Raw genomic sequence first — 15,867 nt, 5'->3', positions numbered from 1 at the left:
CTAGAGGATGCATCTGACATGCCAACTCCCATTCACAAAAATACATTGTTACATTTGTGTTGACCAGCCCCACATAGCACTCTTCCCAGGGCTTAGCACACACACTCTAACTCAAAGCTGCTCTCAGGTGCTAGTCAACTAATGAGATTGCCTTGCAAGTTAGGGAAGCAGTTACTGAGCTCATGTGTGAATGTAAAGAACTGCACTCCCTGCACAACAAGAGATTATTTTAGAGACAGTTGATAAAAACCACACATCCTTTTTATTGTTAAGTCATAAAGAGGTATCAAAATTAAAAGCAAAAATTACAGGGTAAGACTTAACATAACTACTAGGAGCGTCAAAGGAAGTGAAAATGGGACTAGGCGCAGGGCAATATGAATTAATGAACATGGGAAGGATAAGGATGGGGAGAACAGTGAGCATGTGCTGAAGATACTAGAGGAGAGGACTGGTGAAATTTTTGATCTAAGACAAGCGCCTAGGTAAAGAAATAATGGGACAAGATTTCTAAACCCCACTATGTGCTTAAGAGTCATCCTCGCAATTGGCGCTGTCTCTGTCATCCTCTCCTTCCTCAGCCTCTTTTTCATCATCCTTGATCAACTCCAGCTGTGAGAAACAGACACAAATAGGATGGAGTTAGAGGCACTCCATGTGTCCCTGCTCCCCCCTCCACCACCTCTTTCTTTCCTTTCCCGTGGTTTTCACCTGGTCATCCCCCCGATCTTCATTATCATCATCATCCAGTAGGTCCCCCTCCTCAGCAGAGTCATCTGCACCCCCCTCAGACTCCATCTTCACATTAGTCTCATCTTTCTTCAGGGAGCTGCTGCTCTGCTCCTCTTCTGACTTATCATTCTTCATCTCTACTGGGGATGAGAAGGACAAGTCTGTCTAGGGGCAAGTAATGTCCACAGAAGGTAGATAATCCCCACTAATGATCACAGAACTGCAGCACAAGTCTAAATCCTCCCACACAAATGCCCTTCCCAAATTTTATATTCAATTGCTTTATATCCCCCTATTCCGACATGTACTTTCAACTGTCTTATGTCTTTGGTACTAACCCAACTTTACAACCAACAAGCAGCAGAACCATTTACCTCCTTGTTTGCTCTGTTCCTTTTCAATTTTTTCCAGGCTTTCCAGTAGAGAATCCACTTTTTGTTTTATCTGGGTCAATTCCTTCTTAATCGTCTGCAGGTCATCTCCTTTCACTTTAATACAAACAAAAAAACCCAGATTAGAATCAACTTTAGCAGAAGCTACCAGTTACCAAACACTAACACTAGTTGTCACCAGGAGACCCTTGGTGAAAAATGGAGCCAGGACCAGATTGTCCCAGTAATGGAGACTCTCAATTTTTAGTTGGATCTAAAACTAAAACTGGATCTAATGTGTCTCCTTCCCTTAGCAGTTGTGTTCAGACTTTTGTAGGTCTGCTAAAGACTTCAATTCTTTTTAAAGCATTTTCGTACTGTTTTATTGACTGATGTTTCACAAATTTAACAGGTGCCCCAAACTCCCTAAAGTCTAGTGACTTTTTTCAAATTACCAGGGTCTTGGGGATAAGAAGGCAGATCTGGCCCCCTTAATCACCATCTTCTCCTTTTTTTATAATTAAAATCATGGAAAGCCACTTGTACAAAGATATAATATTACTAACTTCATTAATTTCCCTATTCCAACATGTAAGAAATACCAAAATCACAAAGCTGCAAAACTAATACATACATTTCCCAGACTTAGAAGAGGATCCTCGCTGTCCACTCTTAGAATTGAAGCCACTTTTGCCCCTTCGTGAGGTATTTCCTGATACACGCTGGCGTTTGGAGGGCACTACAGCCCGGGCAATAGGAGGAGGAGGAGGAACTCGAGCTGGGTAACTGTACATCCTATTTGATAAAAAGGAAAACAGAATTCCTTCACAACTAAAATTAAGTCAACAAAATCCAAACAATAGTGACTTTATCAAATAATAAATGAATGTCCAATGTCTCTCATTTCTTTTTGCTAAATTAATTCCATTCAAAAGGTCATAAAAACCTTCATTCCTTGCTACTTTTAATATCACAGCTACTTTCCTTCAAGAAAATGCACATATCCAATGATGTGGTTGGCCTTAAGTGAATGGACATAAAAGGGTTCTCTGTGCCACAGCAATATTAATAAAGTATTACACCTTTTACAATGAGTGGCCTTTATGTTGCTCCACTCTTCATAATGTGTTACAATAAAACAATTCATATAAGCCAAGAGTACTCACAAAACGGACTACGATTAACTAAGTCTACAAACAGAGGGGTTTTATTGTTAGCTAAATCCCTGATCTTTTCACCCATAGAAGCATACCAATCATCATTACTAGTTAGTGATATTAGGTTGAACCATATAAAATTATCAATATCAACTATTTTTGGCCTCTCAAAAACAAACAGCCATTTCATACATGTTGGCTGGATAAGAAATACCACCATCAATTCAAACATTTAAGCATAAACTCCACTCAAAAGTTCTAATAGGGCAGAGAGAATACTATCTTGGTCACTGTCCACAGTGCCTATATCTACTGCCCAGCACACATTTAGCTTTCAAAAATCACTCGCTTCATTAGACAAGTATCCTAGTGATTGCTAAAGACAAACCAAAGTGATGGCTTGGTACTACTGACTCTTCCATTTGTAAATAGAAAATTCAAAATACAACAGAAAACTTCTTACATGGACATCAGTTCTAAAAAGTCTTTATACTCCATGTTGGTACTTTTCTAAGAGCCTGTGGCAGCCTAAGAAGGTTAAGACACATCAGTGGAAGAAAAAAAAATCTTATTCTATTAATTCTGCACCTTTTTAATAACTAACTTAACTCAAAGGCTCAGTTATTATTCTACAAAAAAAATCCCACCAATGGCTGCATGCCTAACTTCAAAGGTATTAAAGAACAAAATGTGATATATTAAACAGCTTTGAAATGTTGTAACTCATATACGAAGTGATGAGTCTCTCATGTACCTTATTAGTGGCTATTTTGCTCTGAATTTGTAACATTCTCCAACCCTATGGTAGTGAATACACTGACTTTACAGGCTCTCAAAGATAACTCTCTCTTCTGTTCAACCCAACTTAAATCTAAAATGTTTTCATCTTATTTTAACAAGGAAATACCTTCTTTTCCTAGGAGTGGCTGTCATAGGTACATTTTCCTAAATCAGAACATACCATACTTACACTACCAAACAAGTGAGAGGATGACTAATTTTCACCTAAGCAATTTTTAGTCACTGACCTAAAACTTTCCCCCTTGAAGCACAGTACTTACTGATTTGCCAAGTGCCAAAGAATCAGTGCTGTAGTAAAAGTTACTAAAGCACTCATACTGCCTGTTTTAAGTTCCAATAAGGAACACTTAAAGTCTGAGCCTCAGAAACAGGAAAATTTATGATTTAGAAAGCAGGATGGCCTCAGTGCTTCTACAGAGGTTTCTTCTCAGTAGACAAGTATTAACTAGCCTGTTAACTTGTCGTTTTTAATCCATTTATGGAAATTAACACATATAAAAAATATACTTAGGGGCTTTTGGTTAATACTACTATTTTCCTTTTACATAAATCTTAGTCTCTCCTTTGTGCAAGATGTTACTTTTAAAACTCCGGAGGTAAACAAAAAGTGAATTATCTCTATCTTTGGGCATAAAAAACAGCTCATGCCCCAGCCCTGCTGGGTTCAGAAATCTATCCTACCTCTCAAACCACTCACTCTCACTGGCACCAGTTTCCAAACCAATGATCTAGCCATTCCAGATTCCCTACAATTCAAATCACTGGACTTTCCTTTTGAACCATACTATTTCATCTGACCCATGTAAACAGGCATAACAAAAATGAGGCAAGAAATGCAGTTCGTTTTAAATTCATGCAAATGGCTCATGAACACAAAATAGAATACACTAGTTTTTAGAAGAAAATTGTATTTGAGAAGATCAACTGGTAATACCAATGGCCTTTTATGCCAAAGAACTTACTGCTGGTTCAAGCAACAAAGGACTCTCAAAATACAAAGATTCCCCTAAAGAAATTTAAGCAGACCTTTCCTTGTAAAATGTCAAAATGCGTGACTGTGAAAACCCGACGAAGAGAAAACACAAACAGAAAAAAATCATCCTACCATAATGACCTTTATTGTCCAAGGGCTAAGTTATAGGAATCTCATTCAGTATGACATCTTCAAGAACCAGCTACAAATTAAAGGACCATTTTCCCCACAAGAAAGCTATATGGCAAATCACATGAGGCAACTGCTGATCCCCTATGGATAATGTCCAAATCATTAAAATCTTCATCAAAGTTTCACTGTTACCAAAGTAACAAGCACTAAGCCCCAAGAGAATTATGATTAGACCCTAAAAATCAGAATCTAGACACTAAGTGTCGGTATAAAATATAGTCAGAATAAAAGGAATTAAAATACCACCGTAAAGAAGTTAATTTCTGGACACACAATTATCTAAACAGGTAAGACAACCTCTATCCTCATCTCTAAGCTAAAACACAAGCATTACAAGGAATTTATTAAAAATACAGGTTTTAAAAAACAAGCTTCTTAAATGACTATAGTAAGGGGTCTCAAAATCTAAATAATACTAATACATTTCAATTACTATCAAAGTTGAAACAACTAGAATTAGTAAAAATCTATATTCTCCTGAATACATTTAATGTAACATACCTGTTGCCTGTCTTAAGAATTTAGATGAATAATTTTAGGCATATGAATTATCAAATACCTAAGAGGTTAATTCTGGAAACCAACTAGTTATCAGGTATTCTAACCCACAAAAATCGGGTTTAAAAAAATAAGTCACAGCATTAATTTTATAGGTGAGAGCAATCTAATTAAGATTATTTTCCTCCCAGTACAATATTAATTTATCAAATTTGGTTTATGCAATCCCATTACAATCTCATTCAAGACTTAGAAGGTATTTCTTTCTTCTGCTTCATTATTTTTTACCTACAAAGAAAAAACTTCAAGATAGCTTCTTCCTGCTTGATTTTGGTTTTCCTGGAAAAGGGACTGATTTTATAGGTTACTGTGTTTGGGCTTCCGAATATCTGAGAATCCCTGATTTGCTAAAATTGTGTGAATATACATATTCACAAAAAAATAAAAAATCACTAATTTAAAAACAAGAAGAATATTCCATTCTATCTGAGCTGATCAGGACCAAATCTAGAATACTACTTATTTCTGATAAACATGCTTTATATTTAGGTACAAAAGAAACATGTATAAATCCATGATGAGATTCAAAAGGAATGATTTAACAAAAGGAAGGTAACTAAGATCCCAATGAGTATCAGTAAAATGCGGTCTGTTGGATATATCTATAGGAAACCACAGAAAACAATATAACACAACTGCAAACGTTATGTATGGAGTTTTAAGAATCAAAGAACAGATTTTTCCATCCATTTAGTTAAAAAACTCCTAATTGATGACTGGTAATTGCCTCAAACTCTGTAGCTACCAGGACTCTATATATACATTACAATCTCTTAAACAAATGCTGAATAGTCACATGTGGCTGTTATCTACTGCCTAATAGTGCGGATACAGAGTATCTGCATCACAGAAAGCTCTACTGAATAGCATCACTCTAGTTTGTTGTTTCCACAGACATATGTCTATGGTCTATATATAATTTCCAAAGAGCCCAGAATTCCGTAATTTTTCCAGTCTAAAACAACACTATAATACTTACAAACAAACTAAATGTCCTTAGTACAAACTGATAGTTACACATCTACGATCACAAAGCAGAACGGTGATGGTGAAACTAAAACTGAAAGCAGTTATAGACCTCAAAAATGTCAATTATCAGGTATTGTATCCAGAAACATATCCAGAATACATGAAGCCTTACAACACAAAAACCCAACATAAAAATGGAAAAAGGATCTGAATATGTTTCTCTGAAGATTAACAAATGGCCGGTAGGCACATGAATCCTCAACATTACTAGTTTTTAAGAAAATGCACCTATAACTTTATGTGTGTAGAATAAAATAAGGGCTTAAATATTAGTTTAAGGAATATGATGGTTAGCCTCATTCACCTGACTTGCCTTTCAACGTTGACTCCCCCATCACACTACTTTACCTCAACTACTATCTTCTCCACTAGCAGGAGAATACCTTCCTGGAAAAAGATCTGTACGGTAGTATCAACAACAAAACTGCTTGCTTCCCAACATCTGAACTCCAAACCTCCGATCTCCCTTTGTGTAACATTTCATGTAGTGATCCTAATCATAGAAGATAAAATCTCAGCTATACATGACTATTCTCTCCCTACAAAGCACCTACTCTCTTAAGTCAATGAAACACACCAAGACCAGTCTACCTCAGAAACTTCTGTCTCTTGTCCTTTCAACATTTATAATGGTAACTACTTAACACATCTTTTTTCCCTCCAGTTTCTCTTTTCTAGCCAAGGAACTATTTCTATGATATCTGCCTATATGACATATTAAGGAGTTGTGGAAGTTTCATCATTCCTTTCAATTACAGCCAGCTGCTACCCCAAATATACCAGGGATATTCAAAACTTTCTATCCCTATAGTTGTACCCTCACCCCATCTGCCTAAAAACCTCCTAATTAATATCAAAGTCAAGTTAAAATACAGCCCTTTATGAAAATACCCGAGTCTTTAAATCTTAATAGGGGAGCCCACAGCTCCTCAAAGGACAATACAATTCATCTTTCTATGAGACAGTCCTGTACAATTCAGGAAATATAGCAGCCCCCATTAACTTCACAGCATTCTCTCCACTGCATAAACTGCTGCTTGCTTCATTGGTTGTTGTCATACCTAAGTCAGATTTGATCTGAGTTTGACTTCTTGGTGTGCTGGCATGTTTATTTAATGTGTTCAGATATAGAGTAGTAACACCATTCTGGAAAATCTCTAACAGAAGGACTTTCTGCTGACATTATTACTCGTGTTATCACATACAATTTGGAGTAAGTGCTTACTATAAAGACGTCAAAGACCACTGAACTGGTCTCTGGATCATTAGATCTGATTATAAGAATGAATCATTATAAACCTGATTGTAGTAATTCCAGGCTAGCTATGACAAACTCATTTGCATTGTATGTCAGTGTACCTCAGAACGTTCAGATCTATTTTTAGGATATTCCAATCTCCTTGCCTGAAAGGTAAGATTTCTCAAAAACTAGCCTCAATGCCTGTGAACCTCCAACAATGTGCTATTTATTTTTTGACACTTTTGGCATAACAGCAAGTATTGCATTCTAATGATCCATAATTTCAAAAGTAAAATGAATGAAAATCAATGTGGAGATTTTAAATAAATTAGAGAAATTTTAAGAGTTTTAAAAAGAAACCACTGCAAAGGAATTGAAAAATAAAAAATAAAATACAATAAATGACTGCTCACACAACAAGTCCTCCAGCAAGAACCACTCCAACAATTTTCTTAGAAGCCAACAAGATTCTCAACAGGACAAAACTGGAACTGGATCTTTGTCAGAAGCTTATAAATGATCAGTTTCAACATCAACAAGTACTTTTTGCATGCAAGGGTGCCTTAAACAACTCTCCTAGTTTTATAGACTCCCATGAATACTCATGCTAAAACAAAAAAAACTACTTTTGGGCTTGTAATCCTAACCAGGAAAATGTGTTTTGGTCAATGAATCTTTGGGTTAATTATCAACTATGTATGACAGAGTTTATAGAATACCTGAAACAGACCTAACAGTATATTTGAATACTAAGATATTAATAAACCTAAGTAGTTACATACTGGCAATTTATGTTCAATTCATCTAAGAACTTCCAACACCCACTAACACTGGGAATGGCCTTAAAAACAAAAATGCCTACTTTTTGGAATTTAGAAAAGGTTAATTTATGGAGAACTTGGTAACAATCAATTGGATTTTTCGTTACAATGTATCATCTGACCACTGAAACAGATAATGTTAAAATATTAGCAAATACATTCAGTTAACTTTGGAGGAATACTATTCTTGGCAGTCCTTTCTAAATACTCAGAATCTAAAATTCTGCCAGTCGGCAATAGCAGAAACTTGTAAAAATTCTTCCAAATGAAGGCAATCTTTTAATGATTTCAATTAACAGTTCTTAACTTTTCCCCACACCCAAAATGAAAACGAGTAACGTAACTGCAGTGCAGGCAGCAGCACTGAGGCTATGGTACCCAATCCTCTATTGTCTCCTGAGAAGACAGCATATTAAAATATACGTGACTCGGGTACAAGTTTTAACCTTTGATTATCCTCCAGCTTTAAAGTATTCACAATCTTTACTGCAAAATAAGTTAAGTACAAACTTCCAATTATTTAAAAAAATGATTATCCTCCACCTTTAAATATAAGCTTCTCCCTACAAAACACCCAATGCCTACATTCTTTAAAGTTTCTGTCAAAGTCAGGGTAATGATTAAAGTTCGTAATACCTTTCTGAAGTATTCTGTTCTCTCCTCCCACACCCTGATGCCAAAGGAAAGAAAAAAAGTTGGGGGGAGAGGAGGGGAAGAAAACAGAAGCCTTTTTAAATCTGATTAAGCCTCCAAATCTGTCCAATTCGCAGCAAACACAGCTGGCAGAGAAACATGCTAAACACAAAATACAACTTGCAAAATCAAGTCTTAGTAGATGAGAAACTACTGAGATTAAGGAATTTTATTATTTTAAGTGTAAACGGTATTGTGGTAATGTTTATAAAAAGTCTTCATCTTTTACTGATTATACTATTCTTTTTACATTTGAATTGAAATGTTTCATTAAACAGAGTAAAAAAAAAAGGTTCAAATAACTATTAAAAAGGATGCCTAGAAAACAAGCATGCCAACCATTCTTCACTTCATTATGCATTAGTTTGTAACAGTGTTGTCACACATAAAGAACCCTAGTTACGCTGGAGATTTTTAGTTCATTTGATATTTAATTAGTGTCAACAAAACAATGTATGTCAGGTTTAATAGAATTAATAAAATACTATTTCAGAAGTGTAATTTTCAGTAAACTTCAGCATGTAAGATATCTGGAGGATTTTGATAATAAAAACCCTCATGCTGTAAAAAGACAGAGTTCTTGCTAACATTTTGGGGAGTCATTTACAATGTAATTGGTTCTTTCATGTTTCCTTTAATCTTAATAGCAACTTTGTTAAGTAGGCATTATTATTTTCATTTTAGGGATACGAACACAGACTACATATGATTTTGGCCCTAACTTCAGTAATTGACAAGTCTTTGAATTCTTCATTTTCTCTGCTTCATTACCTATTGCGTCCCTACCAAAACAATAGGCAGTAGAACTCAAAATCCCTAGAAAGCTTATAATAAAAAATGATCTGAAGAATTGGTGCAACAAGGTGGTGGCTGCTGAGAGTAAATGGGCAAAATAAGTGAAAGGGACTAAGCAGTACAAACTTCTAATTATAAAGTAAGTCACAGGGGTGAAAAGGTTCAGCATAGGGAACAGATATAAATAATACACTGTAGTTTCTTTGCAGGGCGAGCATACCGACTTTGCGGCGATCCCTTCATAATGTATACGAATGTCAAATCACTATGTTGTATGCCTGAAACTAATATTGTATGTTAACTATATTTTAATTAAAAATCATAACTTTTTTTAAAATGCCATATTTATGTCTTGAAGCATTTATGTGAATTTCATGTTCTTAAGGATATGGACTAAAGGACTAAAATGACTAACTAGTTACTGATTTAACCTGCATTTACATAGGCAGACCTGGAGCCTTCAGCACCTCAGAGCCAACTTTCTATTTTGTTTAGTAAATATTAGAATAGTTGACTTAGGATCACAATGTTATTAACTAGAAAAATGAAAATATTAACCTTGTAAGTAAAGTATCTTCCAAGTGACTTCTAAGAGAAAACACTGAGTATCATTTTCCTGAGCAGTTTTCCCGTTCTTGACTAAACTGTTCATTTTCCCATCTCAGTACTACTTCAGTAAAGTACTTGAGACAGCTGGTTGCTCATCAGTCTTTTTCTAATGGCTGAGAATTAGATGGAGGGAAAAGACGTTACCTTTGACACTCTGTAACATCAAGCTATACAGAGTAACTAAAGGTATTTTCTTGCCTCTTGCAAAACTGAAGAGTGAGGCCAACAGTGGTGCTGCCATCCATTTTTAAAACCAAAACAGCAATGCTAAGAAATTTGAAGATATTTCTGCAAACATCCAAATCATCTGCTGTCTGTATAACTTTTTCTATTAACCTTTCCAAAATTCCTCAGTAAGAACAATTTATTCCAAACCAACTTATACTGGGATGCTTTGCTGCCTCACCAAGACAACTAAATGTTAAACTTTAGAGGACTATTCTCATGAAGAAGGGAGAACTGTACACTGAAAATTTTCTATTCACTCAACTTAAAAGGAGTTTCTTATGCTATAGTCCAATGATAACTCAAAAATTATTTTTAAAAATAGAATTTCTTTAAAAGGAGCCACAAAAAGAAACAGAATTACAATCAGAAATAAAACTACTTCTTCAATCTTTGTTACCAATGATTCTCAACCCTGCCTTGACATTACAATTCCGTGGGCGGCTTTAAAAAAACAACATTAAAAGATCTACTTAGATCATTTATATTAAGAACCCCAACAGGTGTAGCTGGGCATGGAATTTTGACAATGTGGCTAAGATATTCCTATGTGCAGAAACAGTAACAGGCAGCTGCTTCAAACTCACTAGGTTGCAGTGCCTTTAAGCCATTCAACGAACAACCAAGTTTTCAGTACCAGGAGACTCCCATATCTGTTCTCTCAACTCTAAGGTCTCCTCCTGTTTTTAAATTTTAGTTATTTCCAAAGCACAAAAATCGTTAGTTTTCAGAGTATGTGTTCAAACACAAATAAACATAAAAATCTGAAGAAATCACCAAGGACAAATGAAATGACTATTTTAATGATGCATGAAAGAGACTCAAATTACACAACTTTAATATGGCATTTAAAGACCTTTACAATGTAGATCCAAACTATTTTTCCAGCCTTACTCTTTTGGCCTTTTTATCTACCCTTAGTCTTATTTAGCACTATTTCTCACATAAAGTGTGCACATTCAGGTCTTTGCTCATACTTTTACCAGCTGCTGTGATTCTTTTTACCAGGAGCTATTATCAACTCAGGTCAAATGTTTCTCTTTCATGAAACATGCCCAAATGAAGAAAGCTTTTAGTTTTATTCAAAGAGCAGAGACTGGGCTATTTGAAATTCTTGTATGAGTATGCTCCATATTCTGCATAATTTAAAAAGCAGCAAGCCAAACAAACCTGTTTCCTTAACGTTCAAGACCAATGCTATCAGAATGCCAATGCAGTACTAGAATTTTTTGTCTTATCATTCCCCGAAAGAAATTCTTACATCATCAGGTCTAAATCCATCATTCAAAGCCATCCATAAACTATCCCTGTTATCTTCTAGTTTTATCTCTCATAACTCTCCAATAAATACTAATTAATGCTGTTCTGAAGACACAAGAAAATCATAATTACCATCCCAACTCCCTTACCTTTACTATACCCACTATGATCCTCTACCTATAAATTTTCTCACTTTAAGTCCTAAAACAATGTTTGCTGTTAATTCATTATAATATGCTTACTATATCCTATTTTGTCTTGGTTGGTTTGTTCAAAAAACTACCAGATTTTTAAGGTTATGGAATTTTTTTTTGTTTTGCTATAATCCTCTACAGTGCAAAGCTAATATGGAAATAACAGAGAACAAAGAACTGCTGAGTCCCATCTTCATCATTAGGCAAGTAAGTTAGCCATTACTTTTAGTTGGCATACAGATAAAAACAAAAAGAAAACTGACTTGTCTCAAGAAAAACTAAGTCCAAAAATATTGGATATGTACTCATAATGTCCTGACTATATAAACTGATTCTTTGAAATCAATGGAAATGTCACTCTACATCTCCTACCTCTGTCTATTTGAAGAAAGGTATTTTTCATTTTGTTTTGAAAGAAAGGGGGACTGTATCTGTAACTTGTTTGTTATACACTACTACAAAATGGAATAAACTGTTTCTCACTAGATGGCATTTTACTAGAACACACAAAACACCTTTAACATACCTGTCATAATAATCCCGTTGAAAGTCATAGTCCAAGTCAAAAGAGGAGCTGAAAAATAAATACCAGACAAGATTAATTTGGAGCTGTTGATGTAAATTCACAACAGCAGATGGGAAAACAAAGCAAAACAAAAAAGAACACCCATGCAAGACCAACCATAACAAACAGACCAACTGATAAGCATGGAATAAGCCCCATTATTCAAACAACAGACCATTAAAATTCCAATCATCTTAAGCCACTGGACATGCAGTAGCCAAATGGCAAATTTAGATTCAAGTTAGCTAAAACTTCAACACATAATGGCTAAAATAACAACACTGAAAAAAATACAACAGTAAACATTTTTATGCCACCCTCCTTTCCTTTTCTATTACCCAGTTTCTTAGAAACTACACAACTCTTAAAAGATTTCAATTTATTCTATAAATACCAAACTAGTCTTTAATAGTAAAAATCTCAGGGAATTCTAGTAATTCTCTGGGAAATAGGCAAACAGGAGGTCTATTAACAAAAGAATAACAAGCATAACTTTTACACAGATAAAACATAACTACAGTTAACCCTCCCCACATCCAGAAAACAGATAGAGAAGATGCCCACTGATGGACACAATGCAGTTATAAATAATAAAGTTCCGGACCTGAGTAGAGGGGACGGAGAAGGGTGTTCTGGTACTGACCCGTACATCTCCGCTGCAGATCGTTTCACACCTGCTTTTCCTCGGTTCACTTTTGGCTCTGCAGCCAGATTAATATCTGAGAAAACAAAACCAAAAAATCTAAATGACAACTCTGTTGTGGAGTATGTCTCAAAATACAGCTTTTTAAAGTTTACCGTCATATGAACAACAAACCGTCTAATGATGTATCTCATCTTTCATTATGTAAAAAAGGATCTAGAATTTTTACAAAGCTAGGACTTAAATCTTCCATTCCTTTGTCCTCTGGTTCTGTACCAAAGTGTTCATTATCCATAATACATTAAGTTTGTCTCTGGTACAATCACCCTCAGCCAAACTCTCACCATTAAAATCACCCACTCTGCTCACTCAATTACCATCACAGGAGAAAAGTAGCAATGACTGTTAAGTGGCCTTTCCAGGAATGATTGTGTGCACTGTAAAATTAGGACAAATAGAGTAGCAACTAGTGAAATGACCTTGTAAAATACATGGCAATTCATGAATTAATATGGTTGAAGTATAATACCCTCAAATTATCCCCAAAGGCAAATTTTTATTCCCCTTACAAACAGGATCAGCTGTAAAAGTTACATTAAGAAATGCTTATTAGGAAATACTATGTAGTGATGGACAGTGACTATAATGGGGTATGTGGTGGGGACTTGATGATGGGGAGAGACTAGTAACCATGTCGCTCATGTAATTGTACATTAATGATACCAAAATATATATATGTATATATGTACTATGTAGTGAACTGCTCAAGCAAATAATCTTTAAATGCATGAGCACCCACACACACACCCTGAGAACAGGGAAATAAAGAAGCAATGGAGAAAAGAAGTCCTAGTTTCCATATACAATACAATATTAAAAATACTTTTTCAAAGTGGCCAGGTACTTACCTGCTACCTACTGCCTATGCAAACAAGAGTTCAAGTTCTCCCTGTTGTTCTGACAAAAGAGCCCATTTGTCAAAAACCAACTAGCCAAGAGCCAGGTCTCCAAAACTCAGTTCATCAAATGACCAGTTTTTCAGTACTGTCCATTTGCTAAATACCATTACCTTTATGAATAATCTTCAGAGTTACTGGTTCACTAAACTCATTTCTAATTTTTAACATCTCTTCGTAACGACCTTGCTTTTGACTTGAAATCATGAGCTTTTTACAAATAAACCTAAAGACAGAATTTTTAAAAAGCAATTTTAAAATGTAAAAAAAAAAAAGGAATAAAACTAAGCCATCAGGTTGATCATACAACCTTATAGAACTACTTCACATAATTCTAAACTGTAGTACTTATTAGTATCAATAAAACAGAGTATTAGTAAAAAAGAACCTCAAATCTGAAATTGTATTTTTTGGTAAAAAACAGGTATGGTTACTTTGAAACTGGGACAAAGTGCATTGTTTGTTTTCCTGAAAAGTAATTCTTCTGCCCACTGAAAGTAGCCAGAAGCTACTAAAATTCAATAATAATAATAATAAACATTCCTGACATACAGACAGTGGTTTCTAAGTAACTCCCATTAAAAGGAGCAAAGGCTTTTTAGGAAGAATGGCAAATTCCAGATTTAACTAAAAAATGCTAGATCACTGGGAGTATCTTGTAGTGCTAGAAAGTAAGGGAACAATGCAATAGCAATATTACAAGAGTAAGGTCTCATTAATACAAGAACCAACTTGAAGGTGATCTGCTTGCCAATGATGAAATATTCTGAGCTCTGAAAATGATGTGCAATGGACATAAACAATGATTATATTTTAAAGGTTGCTAGGATATCAATTTACAGCAAGATCTGAAAAATTTATCCTGCCTTTCCAATGTGAAGTTATTTAATAAAAATCAAATACTAATGAGAAGTTCTACATTTTAGAGAAGTTTCAGTTAATAAACACGGAAGGTTATCAGAAAACCCACTCTTTTGCAACCCCTCATGAAATACCTAAGTAATCATCAATGGGTCATCACCATAAAGTGAAAAACTGATTGGGAATTTTATCACAGATGGGTCAGGACATAAATCATGAACACACAAATTATTTCTAACATCACTAAAACGGGACAACCACGCTAGGCTACCTGATGTGATGCAATATGAAATATGTAGCACTATCCATGATGTGTTTTCACCAAAAAAAACCCAAAAAAAAAACAGAATGTAAATGATTCTAGTTCTGCACAGTCCAAGACAGTAAGCTGCTAGTCACAAGTGGCTACTGAACACTTGAAATGTATTGAGAGAGAATTCAGATGTGTTTTAAGTGAAGTATACACACTGGATTTTTTACCTAATTACATATTGAAATGGCAGTATTTTGGGTGGTTAACTAAAATATATCATTCAAATTAATTTCACCCATTTTTTTTCACTTCAACATGGTTATTTACAAATTTAAAATTACATACATGGCTCTTTTATTTCTATTGGATAATACTGCTCTAGATCTACCAGTATTACACAAAGTAAGGGTAGAAAAGAACAAATTAAATGACAAAAGGTATCAATCAGTATGCAGTGTGGAACCTACTAAAAATTTCTTCAATAAATTAAGTGTCATGAATTTTTTAAATGGGACAGAAAGGGATGGGGAAACTCAACAGATTTAATGATACCTAAGAGGCAATCAAGAAAATATGTGAACACAGATTGAGTTCTAATTTGAATGAACAGTTATTAAAAAGTCTGTGGCAATGAAATTCAAATGTATACTGAATATTAGATGGTATTAAGGAATAACTACTTTTTTGTTTGGTAAGGATAGCGTGGTTTGCATTTTGTTAAAAGCGCTTGTCTGCCAGATACATACTGAAGTCTTAAAAATTCAACAAAACTAGAAAAGAAAAAGAAAAACAGAAGAAACACTGATTAAAAACAAGATTAGTCAAATGTTGGTATCTGTTAAACTAGGTGAGATGTATGTAACGCATAGGGTTCATCACATTCTTCTCTCCACTTTCATGTTAGAAAATTTTCATTAGTTAAAAAATTAACAAGTATAA

The 15,867-nt window shown here is 34.8% G+C and overlaps 1 protein-coding gene across 13 annotated transcripts in view; it reads right to left on the bottom strand.

The window, feature by feature from the left end:
- Positions 1 to 243: 243 nt before the first annotated feature.
- HNRNPC (heterogeneous nuclear ribonucleoprotein C) overlaps positions 244 to 15,867 on the bottom strand; it is a 57,109-nt gene continuing 41,485 nt past the window's right edge. For 9 of the 13 annotated variants that reach the window (XM_073211552.1, XM_037017458.2, XM_017672868.3 and 6 more), the window contains 6 exons: positions 12,820 to 12,934; positions 12,177 to 12,224; positions 1,738 to 1,898; positions 1,107 to 1,220; positions 712 to 872; positions 244 to 612 (listed from right to left, as the gene is read on the bottom strand). In XM_073211552.1, the coding sequence (XP_073067653.1) occupies positions 529 to 612; positions 712 to 872; positions 1,107 to 1,220; positions 1,738 to 1,898; positions 12,177 to 12,224; positions 12,820 to 12,934 (683 nt within the window). In that variant the 3' untranslated portion in view covers positions 244 to 528. The remainder of the gene's footprint in view (positions 613 to 711; positions 873 to 1,106; positions 1,221 to 1,737; positions 1,899 to 12,176; positions 12,225 to 12,819; positions 12,935 to 15,867) is intronic. The other 4 variants (XM_017672873.3, XM_017672876.3, XM_017672872.3 and 1 more) reach the window with 3 other exon arrangements.

The sequence above is a fragment of the Manis javanica genome, chromosome 8 (assembly GCF_040802235.1).
Source record: "Manis javanica isolate MJ-LG chromosome 8, MJ_LKY, whole genome shotgun sequence".
Classification (NCBI taxonomy): Eukaryota; Metazoa; Chordata; class Mammalia; order Pholidota; family Manidae; genus Manis; species Manis javanica.
Note: the sequence above shows the minus strand (reverse complement) of the source record. Positions and strands in the feature narration are given on the sequence as shown.